The sequence below is a fragment of the Perna viridis genome, chromosome 5 (genome assembly GCF_037379345.1).
Source record: "Perna viridis isolate PV_CMFRI_1.1 ecotype Kerala chromosome 5, ASM3737934v1, whole genome shotgun sequence".
Taxonomy (NCBI): Eukaryota; Metazoa; Mollusca; class Bivalvia; order Mytilida; family Mytilidae; genus Perna; species Perna viridis.
The window spans coordinates 30,447,058-30,464,477 of NC_142449.1; the positions used below are offsets into that span (position 1 = coordinate 30,447,058).

The following is a 17,420-nucleotide window of genomic DNA, read 5'->3' on the forward strand; positions in this document are numbered from 1 at the left end:
TTCCCAGGACAAATGACACCTTAAAATTGCATACCATTGCAAAGCTTGGAAAATGAGGCTTTCAAATCATTACTCTAATGGTACGATGACCGTAGAAATTCTTCACAAAATGTTCTTGAATAAGAAATATTGAAAATTAATATGTTTACCTTTTCTAATAATTGACAGCATGGAGGCAAATTACTCACACATGTAAACAAGATTCATACACCACTGTCAGTAATAAATTACATATATGATTTTAAAGTACACATTCTCAGCTTTATTTTGACTACTTTTAATCAAAATACACACAAATATTGCACTTACAATGCATAGGTCTAGGTTCAATGTGTTTTTGGTACTACATAGGGGGAGGAGAGTTGACCATTTGACACGGAAGTGGTTAGTGAGACCTCGCCTCGTGTGCGGGGGGTGTCGTAGGTTTGATCCCCGGCTGACTTACACCAAAGGCTTGATACTGGCGGTCACTACTTCTCCAGTAAGTACGTGGTGTTTAAGGGGAAAAAATGACGACTGGTTGGCTCGGGGTCAGAATAGTGTGTCCGAGTAGAGTGACGACGGGTTGGCTCAGAGTCAGAATGGTGTGTTCGAGTAGAGTGACGACGGGTTGGCTCAGATACAGAATGGTGTGCCCGAGTAGAGTAACGAAGGTTGGCCCAGAGTGAGAATAGTGTGTCCGAGTAGAGTGACGACGGGTTGACTCAGAGTCAGAATAGTGTGTCCGAGTAGAGTAACATGCCTACCTTCCGGACTGTTGCTTCTGTGAGCTAGCACGATAAAAATCCGACTCAGCGTGTCGGACTAGTATAAAGCAGGGTCTGTTCGACCGGAAAATCGTTCTCGTCCTCAAATGCATGAAATATATGCCATAGGACATTAAACCATAAACAATCAACCGATCTAAAAGGATGAATTCACCTTTCAAAAAATTCTTTCTTGCAGGAGAATGTTAAGATTGTGAACAACAATTTTGTTACTCTTTCAACAGTTTCAGCGCAACAACAATGTAATGACAATAGGTGAAGTGAATATGTCAAATTGACAACTACCCCACCGGGGTGAAAATGTCAGCCCAAGGCCATCCATTGGACTTCAATAAACGAAGAGGAAACTCTCATATAACAAGGCAGGCTGCAGCTGACCCCAAAACATCATTATAGACAGGTACAGCTGAGAAGTTGTCCCTATATACTTAAGTAACATAAAATTAAACTAAAGGTGAGAACGAAAGAAGACATACAGCGGTCAGAATTTCCTGATTTGAGACAGGCGCAAAAAAATATGTAGCGGGGTTAAAGTACTCACTATACTTTAGTGTGCCCTTTTAAAGTCAGGTCACTGTGGAAAAATATTACACAATTAAACAAACCTAAAATTAGTTCAAAAAAGGCCTGAGTCCCTTGTTACAACGGAAATAAAGAAACTGAATATAAATTACACAAATGTACAAACTAAGGACTACTAGTTGTTAACTGACACGCCAGCTCCAGACCAGTTTAAACCTACAAAAAGTTATGTCCCATCTTATGTAATATCAATCACAATTCTTCCCTTGCGGGATAAAGAACTACAGTACATCATAAGTCATACAATATGGACAACCCATGTCATGGCAAAACACTTTTAAATATATATATATTTTTACTTTTTATGTAAAGACCCTATGAGCGAATTAATTTCAATACCAAAAAATGCTATCCTTAACGATTTGTTGACAATATCACAAGTTTATCCTTTACGAATGAGCCTGCCTATTCAAACGGTTTAGTTGCTTTCTTGCGTAAGTATCGAGCTTCTCGTGCTTTGTGTAGAATGTTACCGTAAAATAAAGAGTGAGAGATACCCATACGTGAGAGATACCCGCACGAATTAATCCTTTACAAGTACATTTGTATAAATTTGAGAATTGATTCGTTGTATCGGTTAAACAATTTTGTGAATTTTCTTATGAGCTTATGATATCGAAAACATTGATATAGTAATTTCTCGGTTATAATCCGAAACACTGTTACAAATACAAGCAGCAAATTGAACTAATTGTAATATGTAAGCACTATATGATCGTGACAAAGGGACAAGGGAACGTCACCACCTTAAAATGAATAGTTGACAATAGGGAATGAAAAAGCATTCTTTTTATCGTAAATTTAAGTATTAAGTTTACCATTATCGACATGGATACTTATATTAAGAAAGGAACATTTTTATTAACAATATATACATGTAGCTTTATTTTTATAACAACAGTTTTGCAGGTTATAAACTTTTAGTATAAATATTGAAGTCATTGTTGTTTAGAGCCAAAATATCGTCAAATCATTTATAGGTGTTAACTTTTTCAACAAAATGTCTTTATTTTTCTTGGCCATAAAAAGGTGCACAATTGGTCCCAATGGGAATTCCACTAACTTGACGATAAACGGTTTCGCTAAAGCGTACGAAAATGTTGTGCAACAGGAATTCGAGTGGTGTAAGCATATCAAAAGAAGTCCAATGCACGTAGTTGTTTTTATGTTTTTCGTGACTATAAAATGATCTAGGAGAATTCGGACAAATATATTTACATTCCGATTTATCAAATGACCATTCGATGAGATGTGAATTTTTTTTCTGAGACTATGTGTAGTGTATAAAGTCGAAAAATCAAAACTTTGAACAGATTTGAAAGATCCCACAAGGGCATGTAATTTATCAAGCACTTCAAGCGAATTTTTAACACACCAAAAATGGTTAATTCCTCTGTTTTCATAAGCTTTGTTACAAAAATTATAATAATATTTTTATGGTATTGATCGCACTAGTAAGTAAAATAGAAAGTCTAGTTGTAGAGCATTGTCTTGAAAAGTACATGAATCTATATTTATAAGTTGTTTTGTGACGTTTGGGAAGCAAGTACATAATAGGAAATTCCATGCTACTAGGCTCAGCTTGTAAAGAGGAAGTGACGAGTTAATGTGTTTGTTTACAATTTCACCTCCTGAAAATTTAGTCAGTTAGAATGTTTGGGAATTTGTGATTTCTTTTTGAAGTCGAATAACAATAACATTATTTGCAACTTTATCAGCAAGAACAAAAACAAATGTTTGCTGAGTTCTTTGATTTGTGTTTGATTCGGAAAATACGGTTTGGATTTTGTTTATTAGGAGTAACGTGTTCCTCAAAATGTTTTATTCGGATGTCAACTATTTTCATAACTGTTTTGAAGAAGGAATCTAATGCTTTCTTTCTAGTCTATTTTCTCACGTTTTATCCATTTTATAAATAAATGCCCAGTATAAAATGATGTGGAGTATTGCGTCTTTGGTTTTAACAAATTTTAGAAAATATAAATGCAACAGTTTTAACATGTTACATTGAAAAACTATAGGTAGCCATCTTCTGATTTTATTATTTTGGGGATCTCCCCTGCCTCACACTGATGTTCAAATGAAATGGTTGAAAGAGGTTATATCTCCGTTTAAAATCCTTTTTTTTTTAAATTTATGTAATTAAATAGCTGATACATAAACAAAAGCAATAAAAAAAAAAAAAAAAAAAAAAATAGAAACAACTACCGAAACTTTAATATTGCATGGCCTTATCTTTTGTCTATTCTTCTGTAATCATTTGATAATATTTTTCTCTGGCGAATTAATTGGAAATCATACCACAAACTAGAAACAGACATCAATTCTACAAATGGATTTTATAAATTAATCGTAACCCAAATGAATCAGACAGGATCTAATATAAGGATTGTGTTTTCTTAGACTGTTTAATTATATCATATTTTGAAAATAAGACATAATTGAAGAATTTTATACCATACATTATCGAAGTAATTTGGAATTTCGGCTCAATCCATCTTCATAATTTAGATTTTTTTGTAGTGAATACCATGTAATAATAGCTTTGGTGGTTCGCATAATTGGCAAAAAATCGAATGAAATAGATAAATTTATTTTCCTTAATTGTCTCATTTGGTGTACATATAAATAGGGGAATTTCTAGAGAATTCCTCGGTATTACTAATGAAATGTTCACTGTTAATTTGCAATCACATTTCACTTGGGTGGACAAAGTTAACCTTTGTTTTCACAAGAAAATAAAAATGACTGAAGGGGGAAACCTTGATTTCCATGCAAGAGCTAAAATCATATCTTTTTATTATGGACTGTTTTCCGTCCCAATATCTGTATTCATTTTTAACTTATTGTTCACATGCATTTTGTAGACAAATTAAATGTCTCTTTTGATCTTTCGCCACGACTTCAGTTCCCGCCATTTTTCACTATAAGTCTAATCTTCATATAGAGAAATAAGATGGATTCTTTCTAATTTACACCGTGTAAAAATTTCTCCACGTACCGTTTTATTCCGGTGGCCAAGGGAGGAAAGTTGTTATTCAAAGCTTGAAACAAAGTATATAAACAAGATGGAAATGAAAGGATTAGCCAAAACCAAGCCAGATCATTCGGAAATGAAGGAATTGTAATTACTGCGACCTTTGTCATCAGATTAATTATGAAGACTTCCCCTGGGATGACAATCACAGATTTTCTTAATGTATAGTGATGTGAAATTAAGCTTGATATTGATGAAGCCTAAATCAAATCGTAATTATTGATGGTCGCTGTTTCCAAAAATTATCTATATCAAATTCAATTTTGAAATGCTGCTGTGGTATTAAGAATTAAGCTATAATTCACGGTCTCTGATCTCAACTTGCGTAACGATCCATTTTTCAACCCTAATTCATCCTTAATAGGCGATTTAGAATGGAACTGTATTCCTTCCCAAATATACCAAATTTGATAAAGATGCGGTTTCCAATAATTGCAGTATTCCCGTTTCAATGTATAATCCTCGTGTGGGCAACTAAGATCAAGTTTTGAATCAATCATTTTATTCTGTCTGGGGCTCTCTGATGTAAGCAAGCTAATTTGTGATATTAAGTAATTGCAAATCAAGTCTACAATCTAACATACTCTTATTTTTCCACCGTCTACAAATATTTAGAAGATGCATCAATTAAGCAATTACAACATACCCTCTAGGGCAAGCCAGGATGGAATTCTAGTTCGTCAATGAGCTTTAGCTTATATTAGCTAAATATATGTCTGCTTCACTAGAATGAGTACTGAAACACTAACTAACTGTGCCGAATTTACAACGGTGTGATCTCGTTTGCAAAGAAATCGACTGGGGGAACTAGAAACAGCAGTCTATAAGCTTTGTAAAGGAATATATCGTTCATGTGACAAAATAAACTACATTTTCAAACTCTCATGCTTCACTTTTGTGAAAGAAAACATTAGCGACCAGACCTGGTGCGGATCCAAAAATTTATTAAAGAGGAAGTACAAGTCCGATCCAGGAATTTAAAAGAGGGTCCAGCTATTAATATGCTAATTTTTTGGACCAGTTTTTGCACAAAATTAACGAAAACAAAATTAATTTTTCAACAAAAGGAAAGGGGGTGGCGGTGTTCCATCGCTCTGAATCGTCCGCTGGCGACATGTACACATTATAGTAACAAAGTGCATTTTTCGTTTTAATTCTACTGTTAGAAACGTAGGGTAAACATGCGGAAGGCCGTAAAGTACATTTCTCATTCTGGTTTCTAACCTTCACAGACTGCAATGTGTTGATTAAGGCTCGGGGATTGCATTTCGCAAGAGAAAAGCTGTCAGAGTCACTTTGGTTAGTATTGAGAGAAAAATGTTATCCAAGTATTTCAAATTTTAATCGACAATAACACTGTGTGTTCCTCATATTCCATGAAGGGGAGGCATTATTAAGAGAATCAGTATAAAAGGAAACCAGATTATGACATGTTCAATGAATGAATATGATAAATTGCCATATTCAATACAATATTAAGCAGATTACGATAGTTTTTTTAGTTCTTTTCTTTGTAAAAACGAGGGGGAGCTACGCCAACTACATCCCATAATGATCTATACATGTTTTTGTATTGCGCTAGACATCTTACAGTTAGGCTTCTGGAACAGGGTTATGTTTCTACAAGATTGAAGCCATCACTACAGAAGTTTTTATGGTCGTCATCGTAGACTCATGGATCGTTACTGTGTATCCATGCATCTGCACCATGAAAACTGATTTGTTAAACTTGTCAGTTTTCCTTTCCTCTTTCGTCTACCCCGGACTTGACTTTTTATGAGCAACTCGGCGGATGATTCTTGAAAAGCAGAGGACGCTCACCCTACCGGTACACCTGGTTCATGCGCCCAGTTTTTAGTGGAGTCTGAGGTGCCCGTTTACTTTTGTCACTTTGTATGTATTGTTTTTGGTTACTTCATGTTCTTTGTTGTGTTTGTATGTTTTCCATGTCTGGTCTTTATCCCTGGATTACATTTTTTCATGCCAAGACAAACCGCTCCAAAATCCAACTTTAGACCCTGCTGAGATAATAGATACATTAATGACCACATCTGTACTATCACGTTACCAAAGATAATTAGTGCCTGTAGGGGGCAGACCAGAAATTTTTGGGGGTATTTCTTGGCATGTGATTTCCGCTAGAATCTTGGTTCCCTTAATTACCTTGGTACTAGTATTGTAAACGAAAAAAAAACTGTTTTCTGTTCAAAATAACAGACGTTTGAAATTCTCAACTACTACGGTTTACTTACAGTGTGTCTGTATGTTTATGTGTTTGTCAAGAAAAGCCGATACAACTCTTAAAATGATTAATCTTGCACATCATTTTTTTCATTTTGGTTAGTAGGGTTTCCTATATGGTTTATGGGGAGTGAGCGGGGTATATCACCAAGCAGAGACCTACAATTTAAATACACGTCTAAACCAAGGGAGCTCTGCTTACAGTTTCCCTTGGATAACAGCGTGGTTCCGTTTTCAAGTACATGTACATACGCGTGGTTCCTTGCATCTTTTTTTCGCTGTTTACAAACCCTTTCCACCAGAGATGAGTCGACTGGGTTGATTAATTCCTTGCCTGGAACAACTTATCACCAACTCACTGCTACTTCATCCTGAGCTAAAACAATTTCTGTTGTTCTGTATACACCCAGTAAAATCCCCTCCACCCTATGTGTTCTGTATTCTCCTAGTAAGATCCCCTCAACCCTATGTGCTCTGCATTCTCCCAATAAGATCCCCTCCACCCTATGTGTTCTGTATGCACCCAGTAATTTCCCATCCACCCTATAACTGCAAACATCATTACACTCCTTGAGACGTTTATGTTTCCCGCACGCACGATATCTAAACGCTCACCAAACGCATGCTAAACGAACGCCTTTTTATCGGGCGTTTCAACGAACGCAAAACACGTAAACACGCGATAAACGATGCACGAAGGCTAAAATGGGAAACGCGAACGTTTCAAGGAGTGTAATTGTTGCAAACTGTTGGCAATAGTGGACACTATTATTTAAGTTACATCACGGTTACGTGTTTAAGTTTCTCGAGCTTTTGTGAAAACGCCTACACATATACACAAACAATGAAAATTGTTTAGAAAGATTTTTATGAAGATCAATAAATGGACATGTCGGAGTTTTAAGAATTAAATTGTCCTAACCGGAAATAAATAATGGTCAGCTGGTCTACTTTCGCTTTCACTTTTAGAAGACCAAACGGGTTGTATTCACACATTTGTGTTCGTATATCTACACATATATATTATTAACAAGTGAGACAATAAAACACCAAAGAAGTTTCGATTTTAAATGCAGACACACCATGCCATTCTCCTAATATGTGAATTTCTTATTTTGACGTCGGGGAAGATAAAAGCAATGAGCCGGGCTGCAGAGCATTCATACCCTGCACGTCATGTGCGCAGCCCATTGCTTCGTGCTGTATATGATAAAATGATCGACGATGAAAGACAAAAGAATGATAAGCATGAATATGTAAGCACCATTAATTTGACAAGGAAAATTAATGCCAGACACACTAGTTATTGCACCCACACTAGACTAGAGGCACTCGAAGTGGGTATCCGGACGGCAGAGTAGACAAACTTGGATTTTAATTGTATTTACAAATTCTTTTATATGTACAATCCTTTGTCACTGCATGTAATTAGTGTACATAGCCAAATTCAACAAAACTCAGACATCTGAGATATGAACTTCATAGGAAGAAGAAAATGTTTGTACATAGTGTGAGAAGGGAGATAAGCAAGTTTTATCCAATTCAGCCAAGTCCAATGAAACCTGTGATGTTTTTGATAGACATGTCATCATATCACAATACTACATGAATGCTAGTGGTTGACTGGTCAGCTATTTTCTGACTTCGTGCCACCTTAATGTGTTCGGAATTTATAGAGGACTGGGCATTCATTCCATAGGAGAAAGACTTCTGAAAAATGATAACTTAGAAGCCTCCTTAAGCTTCCACAATGATCAGTGTATTTAAAGACACAATTTCATTAACAATCTGTACCCTTTTATGTCCATATCGATTATTACATTTAAAAATTTATAAATTAGTTTGAAAGTTGAATTATACCATACGCTGCCTAATGCCAATGCATACAAAAATAAAATTCTTGAAACTTTATAACCAAACAAACTATTCATGTAAAGTATTTACCGATCAAGTTTTTTTCAGTATTGATGACTCATTCTTCTCCATTCATAATACATTATTTTAGAATACTACAATATATTACATAGATCCTTACTAGTGTAGACCATTGCAGTGTGTCGGGCTTTTAAACCAACGTGTATGATTTAATAAAAATTGGGGAAAAAAAATAAAAATAAAACGGCAATGAAAATTTATCATAATTTGGTTTGAACTCCTATGATAACCGGCAGAGTTGCTAATATATTATATTGTCTTACTTTACTCTGTTTCAACACTACTTAATATTACTACTTTCTTATCTTTTTATTTATGTATTTCAGTGGTACAATGTTGACATGTCAAAATTCCCTGCAGATGTATGTGACAAATTTATACAGTTTGATCAAGATGAAGGATCTACACAGTTTTTGAACTTGTGCAGAGAAAAATCAGATTGGGTATTCACACAAATGGGGCATTCAGTTTGTAAATCTATTCTCAGTTGGTTTATGTCTGCTACTACCATTAATGGGTAGGTTACTTGTGAAGGAACAAAATAATCTTCTAAAGCCTAATCAAGAGGGAGAAATGAGCAAACACTTCTCCTTGTTTATGCTCACTTCTCCCATATGCCTTTAATAGAGAGCATTTTTGTTTTCAGTTACACAGACAAAAATGTCAGTATTGTTATTTTTCAAACATAATTAACTGAAATTTCTCCATGTCATCAATGTCTAGATTAGGCCCTGATATATATTGCAAAAAAATGATGAAACTCAGTAAAATAGAGACATGAGGTATGAAACAAAGACCACAACTAGTATAGGCCTGACAAAAATGCAATACCAGGACATACTGAGGCTATTTGAGATTTTTTTTTAAACATGTTTATACAATCATTAAAAATTGATTGTTGTAAACAAAATTTTCACATGAATGTAGCATTATTAGTCTGTGTAAAACTTTTTAATCACTTTTTGTTAATTTCAAACAAAAAATCCTGTAATAGATGATAAGAATTGTGTTAGAAGTAATACTTGTTTTCACGTCCTTCCAGTCACACTTTTTTGTCATGCATTTTGATACTTGTGCTTGTTTTTTTCTTGAATAAGCAACTCCTAGTCATATGTCCCCCATCGCCACTGCAAAAAAAAGGTGAAGTGCAAAAGTTCCATTTCTCCTACAAAATTTGTCAAATCAAAATAGTTGTACAATATGACCAACTACAAATGGTGACTTAACAATCCTACAAAATTTGAACAACATCCATCAAGTGATTTCTGATTAGTTGTGTCAATAAGTGTGACCGGATGGACACCTGTATTTCTATGTCCCATGGTGCATTGTGGCAGGAATAATGAATATTATACTAAATATGAGCAATAGTTTCTGGATCAACAGCATTTAATGCTTTGTACATTGTATAATTTAACCCCAATTTCAAGCTTCAATTAGTTTTATTGGAGAATGTAAACAGAGAAAATAACATTGATGTCAGTAGGCAAGGGCAAGGACATTGGCAATAGTAATATTTTATTTTGACAGAATTAAAGTACCAACAGTTTTATTGTTCTAAAAGTGTGAAAGCTGGGTTTTAAAAAAAGTTTTATATCCAAGTTATTATTATAAATATTTTTGTATGTGAAAAAAATTAAGTTGAAATATTTTGCCAAAAACGAAAATAGTCTTCTACTCTGAGTAACTACATGTATGTGACTTTTATTATCGGTATCTGAAGACTAGAAAATATAGAAAAACTAGTCTAAAATGAACCCTGAACAATCAGAAATCTGTCTTAACCATACACTATTTGAAGTCCTATTACATGAATTTAATGTATTTTAATGTTTGTTGGTGATAAAAATGGAGGAATCTTGTTTCTATTTATTCAATCAGTCTTATTTTTTTCAGATTGTTGAAAAGGGGATCCATGTTTGTGTTTTCTGATGAGCAGTTTAGAATGTTACTTGGTGTACAGTCTGACTGGAGATGTGGACGATTAATGGATCTAGGTAAGAACAGCTTACATTTGAAGCAGTGAATACATTTAAAGTTAAGTGAGCATAGGGACCAAATTCACAAAAAGTCCTAATTCTAAAATTAGTTGTAATTAAGAACTTCATGATAGAAAATAGCTTTGTGATGTCATTACCAGGTGTGCATTCACTTACAACTTTTTGTGAAATGTCCAATACACATTGAGAGCATCATGGGTCCAGAGATGCCCCCTTTTGAAGAAAGTCATTTCTATTTCTTGGGATCAGTTTTAAAGAAAAAAAGTTAAACAAAATTTCACCAGTTAACATAGGTAAGTTTTAAAGTACTAATAAACCCATCCTGTAAAAACCTGAATAGACCTGCAGATTATGAGTTAATAGGCAAGTCTTTCTTTCATACTTTAAAAGAAAAATACATTTTGAAGTAGGAGGATCTTTTATTAAAAAAGCATTACAATTTTTGTGGGATAGAATTTTCCCTGTGCTACCCATATCATAGGATCTGCCTGATTTTTACATGGACAGTCTCTTAAGGGGATAGAGTAACAACTGGTTGGCTTGTAGTTAGAATAATGTGTCAGAGTGGGGTGGCATGACCATTGTGAGCTGCTGCATCTGTGAGCAAGCACAATAAAAATCAGGCTCAGTGTTTGACTAGTAAAAAGCAGGGTTAGTTTGATTGGTCATTCATTCTTATCCTGAAATGCATGATATATCTGTCATAAGATGATAAACCATTATCAATCAATCAATCTTGCTAATTTTGCCAGAATGTCCAGAAATCATGAAAATTAGTCATTTAAGAATTTCTCTTCATTACAGAATTTGTGTTAAACAAAGTAATAGCCTTAAAAATAAATAGTAGCAAAATTAAATTGATATCCTGAAATGCAAAAAAAATAAGTATCCACAAAGAAAGATATTGTTGTCTGTATACTCCATTAACAAATGCTAACTTAAAAATTAGGCATTAAAATGATTTTCAAAAGTAAGGTCATGGGCATTGAATGAAAGCTGGTAATTTAAAATAGTTGAACTTAAGTTTCATGACCTTAGCATTTCCTAAAACCGTGTAACTCTTTTACCATCCTTACCATTCTTACCATCATCGATACATGTACAAGTAAGGTTGTTTCAAATTTACTACTTGTTCTTGGAATACACCTACCGGGTATTTCACTACAACCTCAGTCTACCTCTTTCCATAACCAATTACAACAAAAATGTTTCCAAATCATCTTCCTTCACACTTTCAAGTCATCTTCCTTCACACTTTCAAGTTATCTTCCTTCACACTCCCCTTTGGCTTCAAATCATATTATACAAATTAAATGATGTTTGTTGTTTGTTTGTTGGGGTTTAACGTCCGAGCAGCAATATTTCAGCTATATTCAGACAAGAAATTAAATGAAAATATGTCTATACTTCAACAACTTTTCTTCAATCTGACTGAAATACATAGAAATAAGAATTAAAGTAATAAATGCTGATTCTACTCCATGCGTTTAGTACCAAATCACTTTTGGCATTTTGTAAAGAAAAGAGCAAAAATAAAAATAACACTTGCTTGGAAAGTGTTATAAAAAAACAGAAATTAATTTAAATTGATCCTATGAAAATGTCTCATAAAGTTTGCATTATATTTTATGTTTCAATTTTTTCTTGATCATTTATACAATAACATTGAGTTATTGCCGTTTATATGAAAAAAAAATCATTATTGAATTATCCACATTGAATCAGGTGGTTGTATCCATCTGCACTATGAAAACTGATTTAGTTCAATATGTCATAATTATCCTTTCCTCTTTCATCTACCCTGGACTTGACTTTTATGAGCAACTGGGCAGGTGTTTCTAGAAAAGCAGAGGACACTTACCCTACCAGTGCACCTGGTGCATGCTCCGTTTTTAGTGGAGTTTGAGTTGCTCATTTACTTTTGTTACTTTGTACGTATTATTTAGGTTACGTTATGTTCTATTTTGTGTATGTCTGTTTTCTGTGTCTGGTCTTTGTCCCTGGAAATTTGGTTACTTTGATAACTCTCCCATAAACTTTTATTATCAAGACAACCTGTTTTAAATTCGATTAATAACTGAATAAATCAAACCCCTTAAGGACTAAGACATTGTTTAGCTAAAACATGGGTTCTCTTTTTGCAGGTTAAAGAAGCATTTAGCCTAGTCTGAATGAACTTCTGTGAATGTCTGGTTTATAAAGGTTTTCAGTGTCATACAATATTTTGACTCAACAAAATATTGACCCTGGGCTTTCACTATCATAACAAATTTTAACCCCCCTTTGTGATTATTTCATACTTGTATATTTGAACCCCCTGCAATAGTTTAACCATTACAACAAGTTAGACTAAGCAATATAGGTGGTGGGGGTCAAATAATCATAGAGGGAGGAAGTTAAGACAGATTTCATCGTTACTGTAAATCTCTTGAGCGATCATTTAAGATTGTACTGTATATATATATATTGTTAACTATTATAGGTGCTGGTGATGGGAAAATTACAGAGTTAATGGCAAAATACAGTGATGTTGTTGATGTCACTGAAATGTCACCAACCATGGTGTGGCGTCTCCAGGAAAAAGGATTTAAGTAGGTATAGTTTTTCTGTTTATGAAGAAATAACCCCAATCATGTGGTGCACACTAAATAACCTGGGTAGCAGGTTATTTTTAAGTGTGCACCATGCACATTGAGGTTATTTCAAATAGACCGAAAAAAATATAAGTCATTCCTTATAATTAAATTTTAGTATAAAAATTTAATGAGTAAATCATCAAAAAATGTTGATGACATCACAGTTACATTACAAAATCTGGTCTATGAGATTATGAACAAAATGTTTTATCCGATCAGAAAGTATGTTACATCTGAAATAAAACTATAATGGGATAATGGTCAATCATTTTTTTTCCATATTGTGATATTGTTTGTGTTGACTCAATGTTTTGATGCATCGAATAATTAAATAAATAATTTTATTTTGTTGTAAAGAAATCCACTTAAGGTATTGTTAAAAGCATTTTCCAAACAAATAGCAATATTTTAGTTTTCAACTAAAATCCTATATGGATATTAAACATTTTTTTTTGTTTGTTTTTTTTTTTTTAGCAAAACTGATAATTTAAAACTTTTAAGGTAGATAATACGTAATATTTCTAGTAAATTAATTTTGCTAGTTTTTTCTGGAAGATGACCTTGAATGAACATTCTTTAAAATTTTAATGTGAAAAACATAGGTCACCAAACTAGATATCATGATTATTAAGACTTAATAAAGGCAATTTTTATATGGATCCTGTGGGGAACTTAATTATTTCACTCACTCTAAAAAAACTGGTGAATAGAATTTCTTTCAACACTTAACTAACATTATTTTATATTTCAAAAGAAAACTGGGGGTCACTTAACTTTTTTTCTTGTAATATTAAAAAACTAAAATTCCCATTACATTTCCCATCAATTATCTCCCCTTAAAAGAGGCCTTATTCAATTAATGTTTGTAATTTTACCATACAATCTTTTATGTCAAAATTTCTTATAAGATAATTTAAACATACTATTTTTATATCATTTTAAACATTATTTGTTTATTGAAAATATAATTGTCTGATGATAGAAACTAATGCTGTGTAATCAGTAAATAGGTATGATCTACCTTAATGCCATTATTATATAGCCTTAGTTCCTAATGTAAAAATGATGTTTCACTTTTGTAAACTATATTTTAACACAGTTTAACAATTTTAGTGTAGTCCCTGTAGATTCCTGGGATAATGGCGATGTCATCTATGATTTGATTGGCTGCTTGAACTTGCTGGACAGGTGTGATCAGCCAATGAAAATTTTACATTCAATCCGCAGAGTTCTGAGGCCTGGAACAGGAAAAGCTATAGTTGCCGTTGTATTTCCATTTGAACCTTATGTTGAATATAGTGAGTATATTTGTGGTGAATATAGTGAGTATACTTGTGGTGAATATAGTGAGTATACTTGTAGTAATAGAGATTTGTTGATTTTTGTTGGTTGATTTTTTTCCCACATCGTGAATATTGAAGACAGTCAGTATAAAATTTGGGTGATACCAATGGTCGAGGAGATTCTTGGTGAAAATATCTTCCAGAGAAATGATACTTTTTCAATTTACATACACTGTATGTTCTTGTAATTGTAATCCTTACTGCATACAGTTTTGTATTTTAGAGAAAACCATACATTCATCTTCCACTTGAATCAATCAAATCAAGAACGATAACTCTTGCAAAGAGTAATCAAGTGAACCAAGGTTATAGCGGTAATCAAAAGAATGTAATCCAGGGACAAAGACCAGACATGGAAAACAGACATACACAACGAAGAACATAACGTAACTAAAATCATACATACAAAGTAACAAAAGTAAATGAGCAACTCAGACTCCACTAAAAACTGGGAGCATGGACCAGGTGCACCGGTAGGGTAAGCATCTTCTTAGAAACACCCGCCAAGTTGCTCATAAAAAGTCAAGTCCGGGGTAGACAAACGTTGGAAGGAAAACTATGGCCCGTTGAATAAATCAGTTTTCATGGTGCTGATGGATACACCATAACGATCCACGAGCTCATGATAACGACCATAAAACTTCTGTAGTGATGACTTCTTGTTAGAGTTCTAGCGTGATACAAAAAGTCGGCGTAGTTTCAGTGCCAAGTTTCAGGTACAATCTATATAGTTTTTATCTTAGTGCAACAACTGAATGAAAAACTAAGACTTGTTATGTGGTCTGTAACTGTTTCAGGATAGGAAAAGAGAGTTAATTTGGTTGGTTTTTAACATACATGAGTCACATCCACTTGATTTTTCATAAACACGGCTACTAAACTGTGCAGGGAAAGAAGATGTTTGCAGCACTGTCCTTGAGTAGTTTGTGAGGCTAACTTCTACTGAACCAAATTTCTTGGAAATGCATTTATCTACACTTCTAAAAAAAATTTTTGATGCTCATAAAAATCCACAAAATCTTACAAAATTTAACCATTAGAAAGCCCATAATTGGCATCACAATAGTAGGGAGGAGAACCTATATTGGAAAAAAATTTTCTTTTTCGAAACTTTCAATTGAATAAGATCCCTATGATGTACATGATGTTTAAACTGAAATAATTTTTAACATATTGAATTAGAGTTATGATAAGTTACTTTCTTGTTTATTCTTATCAACAGTGTTTTGGTCATCATAAAATAGAGTACCGGTACCAGACTTGGGTTTCATAAAAATTCTCAAATTAAAGATTTCCTCAAATCTTTCCATACTCAATTTGAGATTTTTTTTTATGAAACTGGGTCCATATATCAAATGAAAATCAGCAAGCTTGAAAAAAAAAGTTTGGAAATAGAGTTTCTGCACAAATTTTCATTCCTAGGGCCAAAACTTAGCCAAAAAAAGGTAATGAACTGGAACAAAATACCTAACTGATCTGAAATTTGTCTTAATAAAGCAATGTACCAAATATCAAATGATATTCTGCAAGCATGACGAAAAATGTGTGTAAAACTTAGTTTTTGCATCAATTTTCTAAATCTAAGGGGCCATAACTAAGTCAAAAATTAAAAATCTGAAGAAACTTCAAACATTATCTGTAACTTTAAACAGACAAGTTTTTTTCTCTGGCCTCATCATGCCACAAATCTTTATTACATTTGTACATTGTAATAATTGGTAAGTGTCATTCTGTCCTGTATAGTTAGAGAAAAAATCATGACCAAAATTTAAGAGGACTGACACACTGGTTGGCAGATGCCAAATTTTGTTTGAAACAAATGTTCAACCATCAGAGATCACAAACTCATGTTTTAACAAAAAAAAATGTATTGGTTTGTCATTTATTGAAATGGTTAGAAAGAATGAATTACATGTACACATAAAACACTTGAAACTTTAAAATAAAGTAACTCTGATCTGTTTATAATAGAATTAATTTTAAAGGAAACTGAAAATGTACTAGTTTTCTGAGTAATTCACTTTGGATACAGAAAAATCTCTGTTCTTCCTTATATTGCAGTGAGCTTAACATTAAATTGGAACCCCCAAAAAATGTTGGGATAAAATTTACTGGCCATATCAATATTCATAAGATCTGCCTGGTTCTTAAGTAGGATTTTACAAGGTTACATCAAACATAAATTGAATTTAAAATGTGCCAGAAACTTTTTTGGGTGATTCGGATGGGGTTATTTGGATGAAAATTTTCAGACTTTATCATTATTGCTAAATCACTATAAAACTTATTTTCAAAATGTTTTTCCTTTTAAAAGATGGGACAGTCATTGTAACTCCCAACTACAGACTTTACAGAATAACAAATATAGTATTTTCAATTTATTTTCAGATTCAACAGACCACATTCCAACACAGAATCTCTTGATACAAGGAAGAACATTTGAGGAGCAGGCCACCAGTTTTATAAAGAATGTATTTGAACCCAGTGGGTTCGTTGTAGAAAAATTTACCAGACTGCCTTATCTCTGTGAAGGGGACTTACACAAATCTTTTTATGTTCTAAATGATGCAGTTTTTGTATTGAAATTAAAAGATACTGGATAATGCATTTGGTTAACATCTTTGTCATTTTAAAACATTTTAAAAAGAAACAAATAGTAATATTGTAAGCAAGTTCACTCCCCACTTCAAGCAATCTCCCTTATACCAAATTTTGCAGCATAGGATTTTTTAGACTTCATGCCATTTTTCTAAAAATAGGTGTTCTAGGTGAAAATTAAACAACTTTGGCTTAATTGTTTATTTCAACATTAATTGAAGTCCTCAAAACAAACAGGTATACTCATTGTAATTAAGGAATGTTAGCAATGTCACTGTCAA

At 33.3% G+C, this 17,420-nt stretch overlaps 1 protein-coding gene across 1 annotated transcript; it reads left to right on the forward strand.

Annotated features, from left to right (window-relative positions):
* The first annotated feature begins 7,570 nt into the window (after positions 1–7,570).
* On the forward strand, positions 7,571–17,146 carry LOC148617033 (protein-L-histidine N-pros-methyltransferase-like). Its single transcript, XM_088584313.1, has 6 exons — positions 7,571–7,883; positions 8,889–9,079; positions 10,459–10,559; positions 13,045–13,153; positions 14,312–14,496; positions 16,930–17,146. The coding sequence occupies exons 1-6, from the start codon at positions 7,698–7,700 to the stop codon at positions 17,142–17,144; spliced, it is 987 nt and encodes a 328-aa protein (XP_088440439.1). The 5' UTR covers positions 7,571–7,697; the 3' UTR covers positions 17,145–17,146.
* The last annotated feature ends 274 nt before the right edge of the window (positions 17,147–17,420 follow it).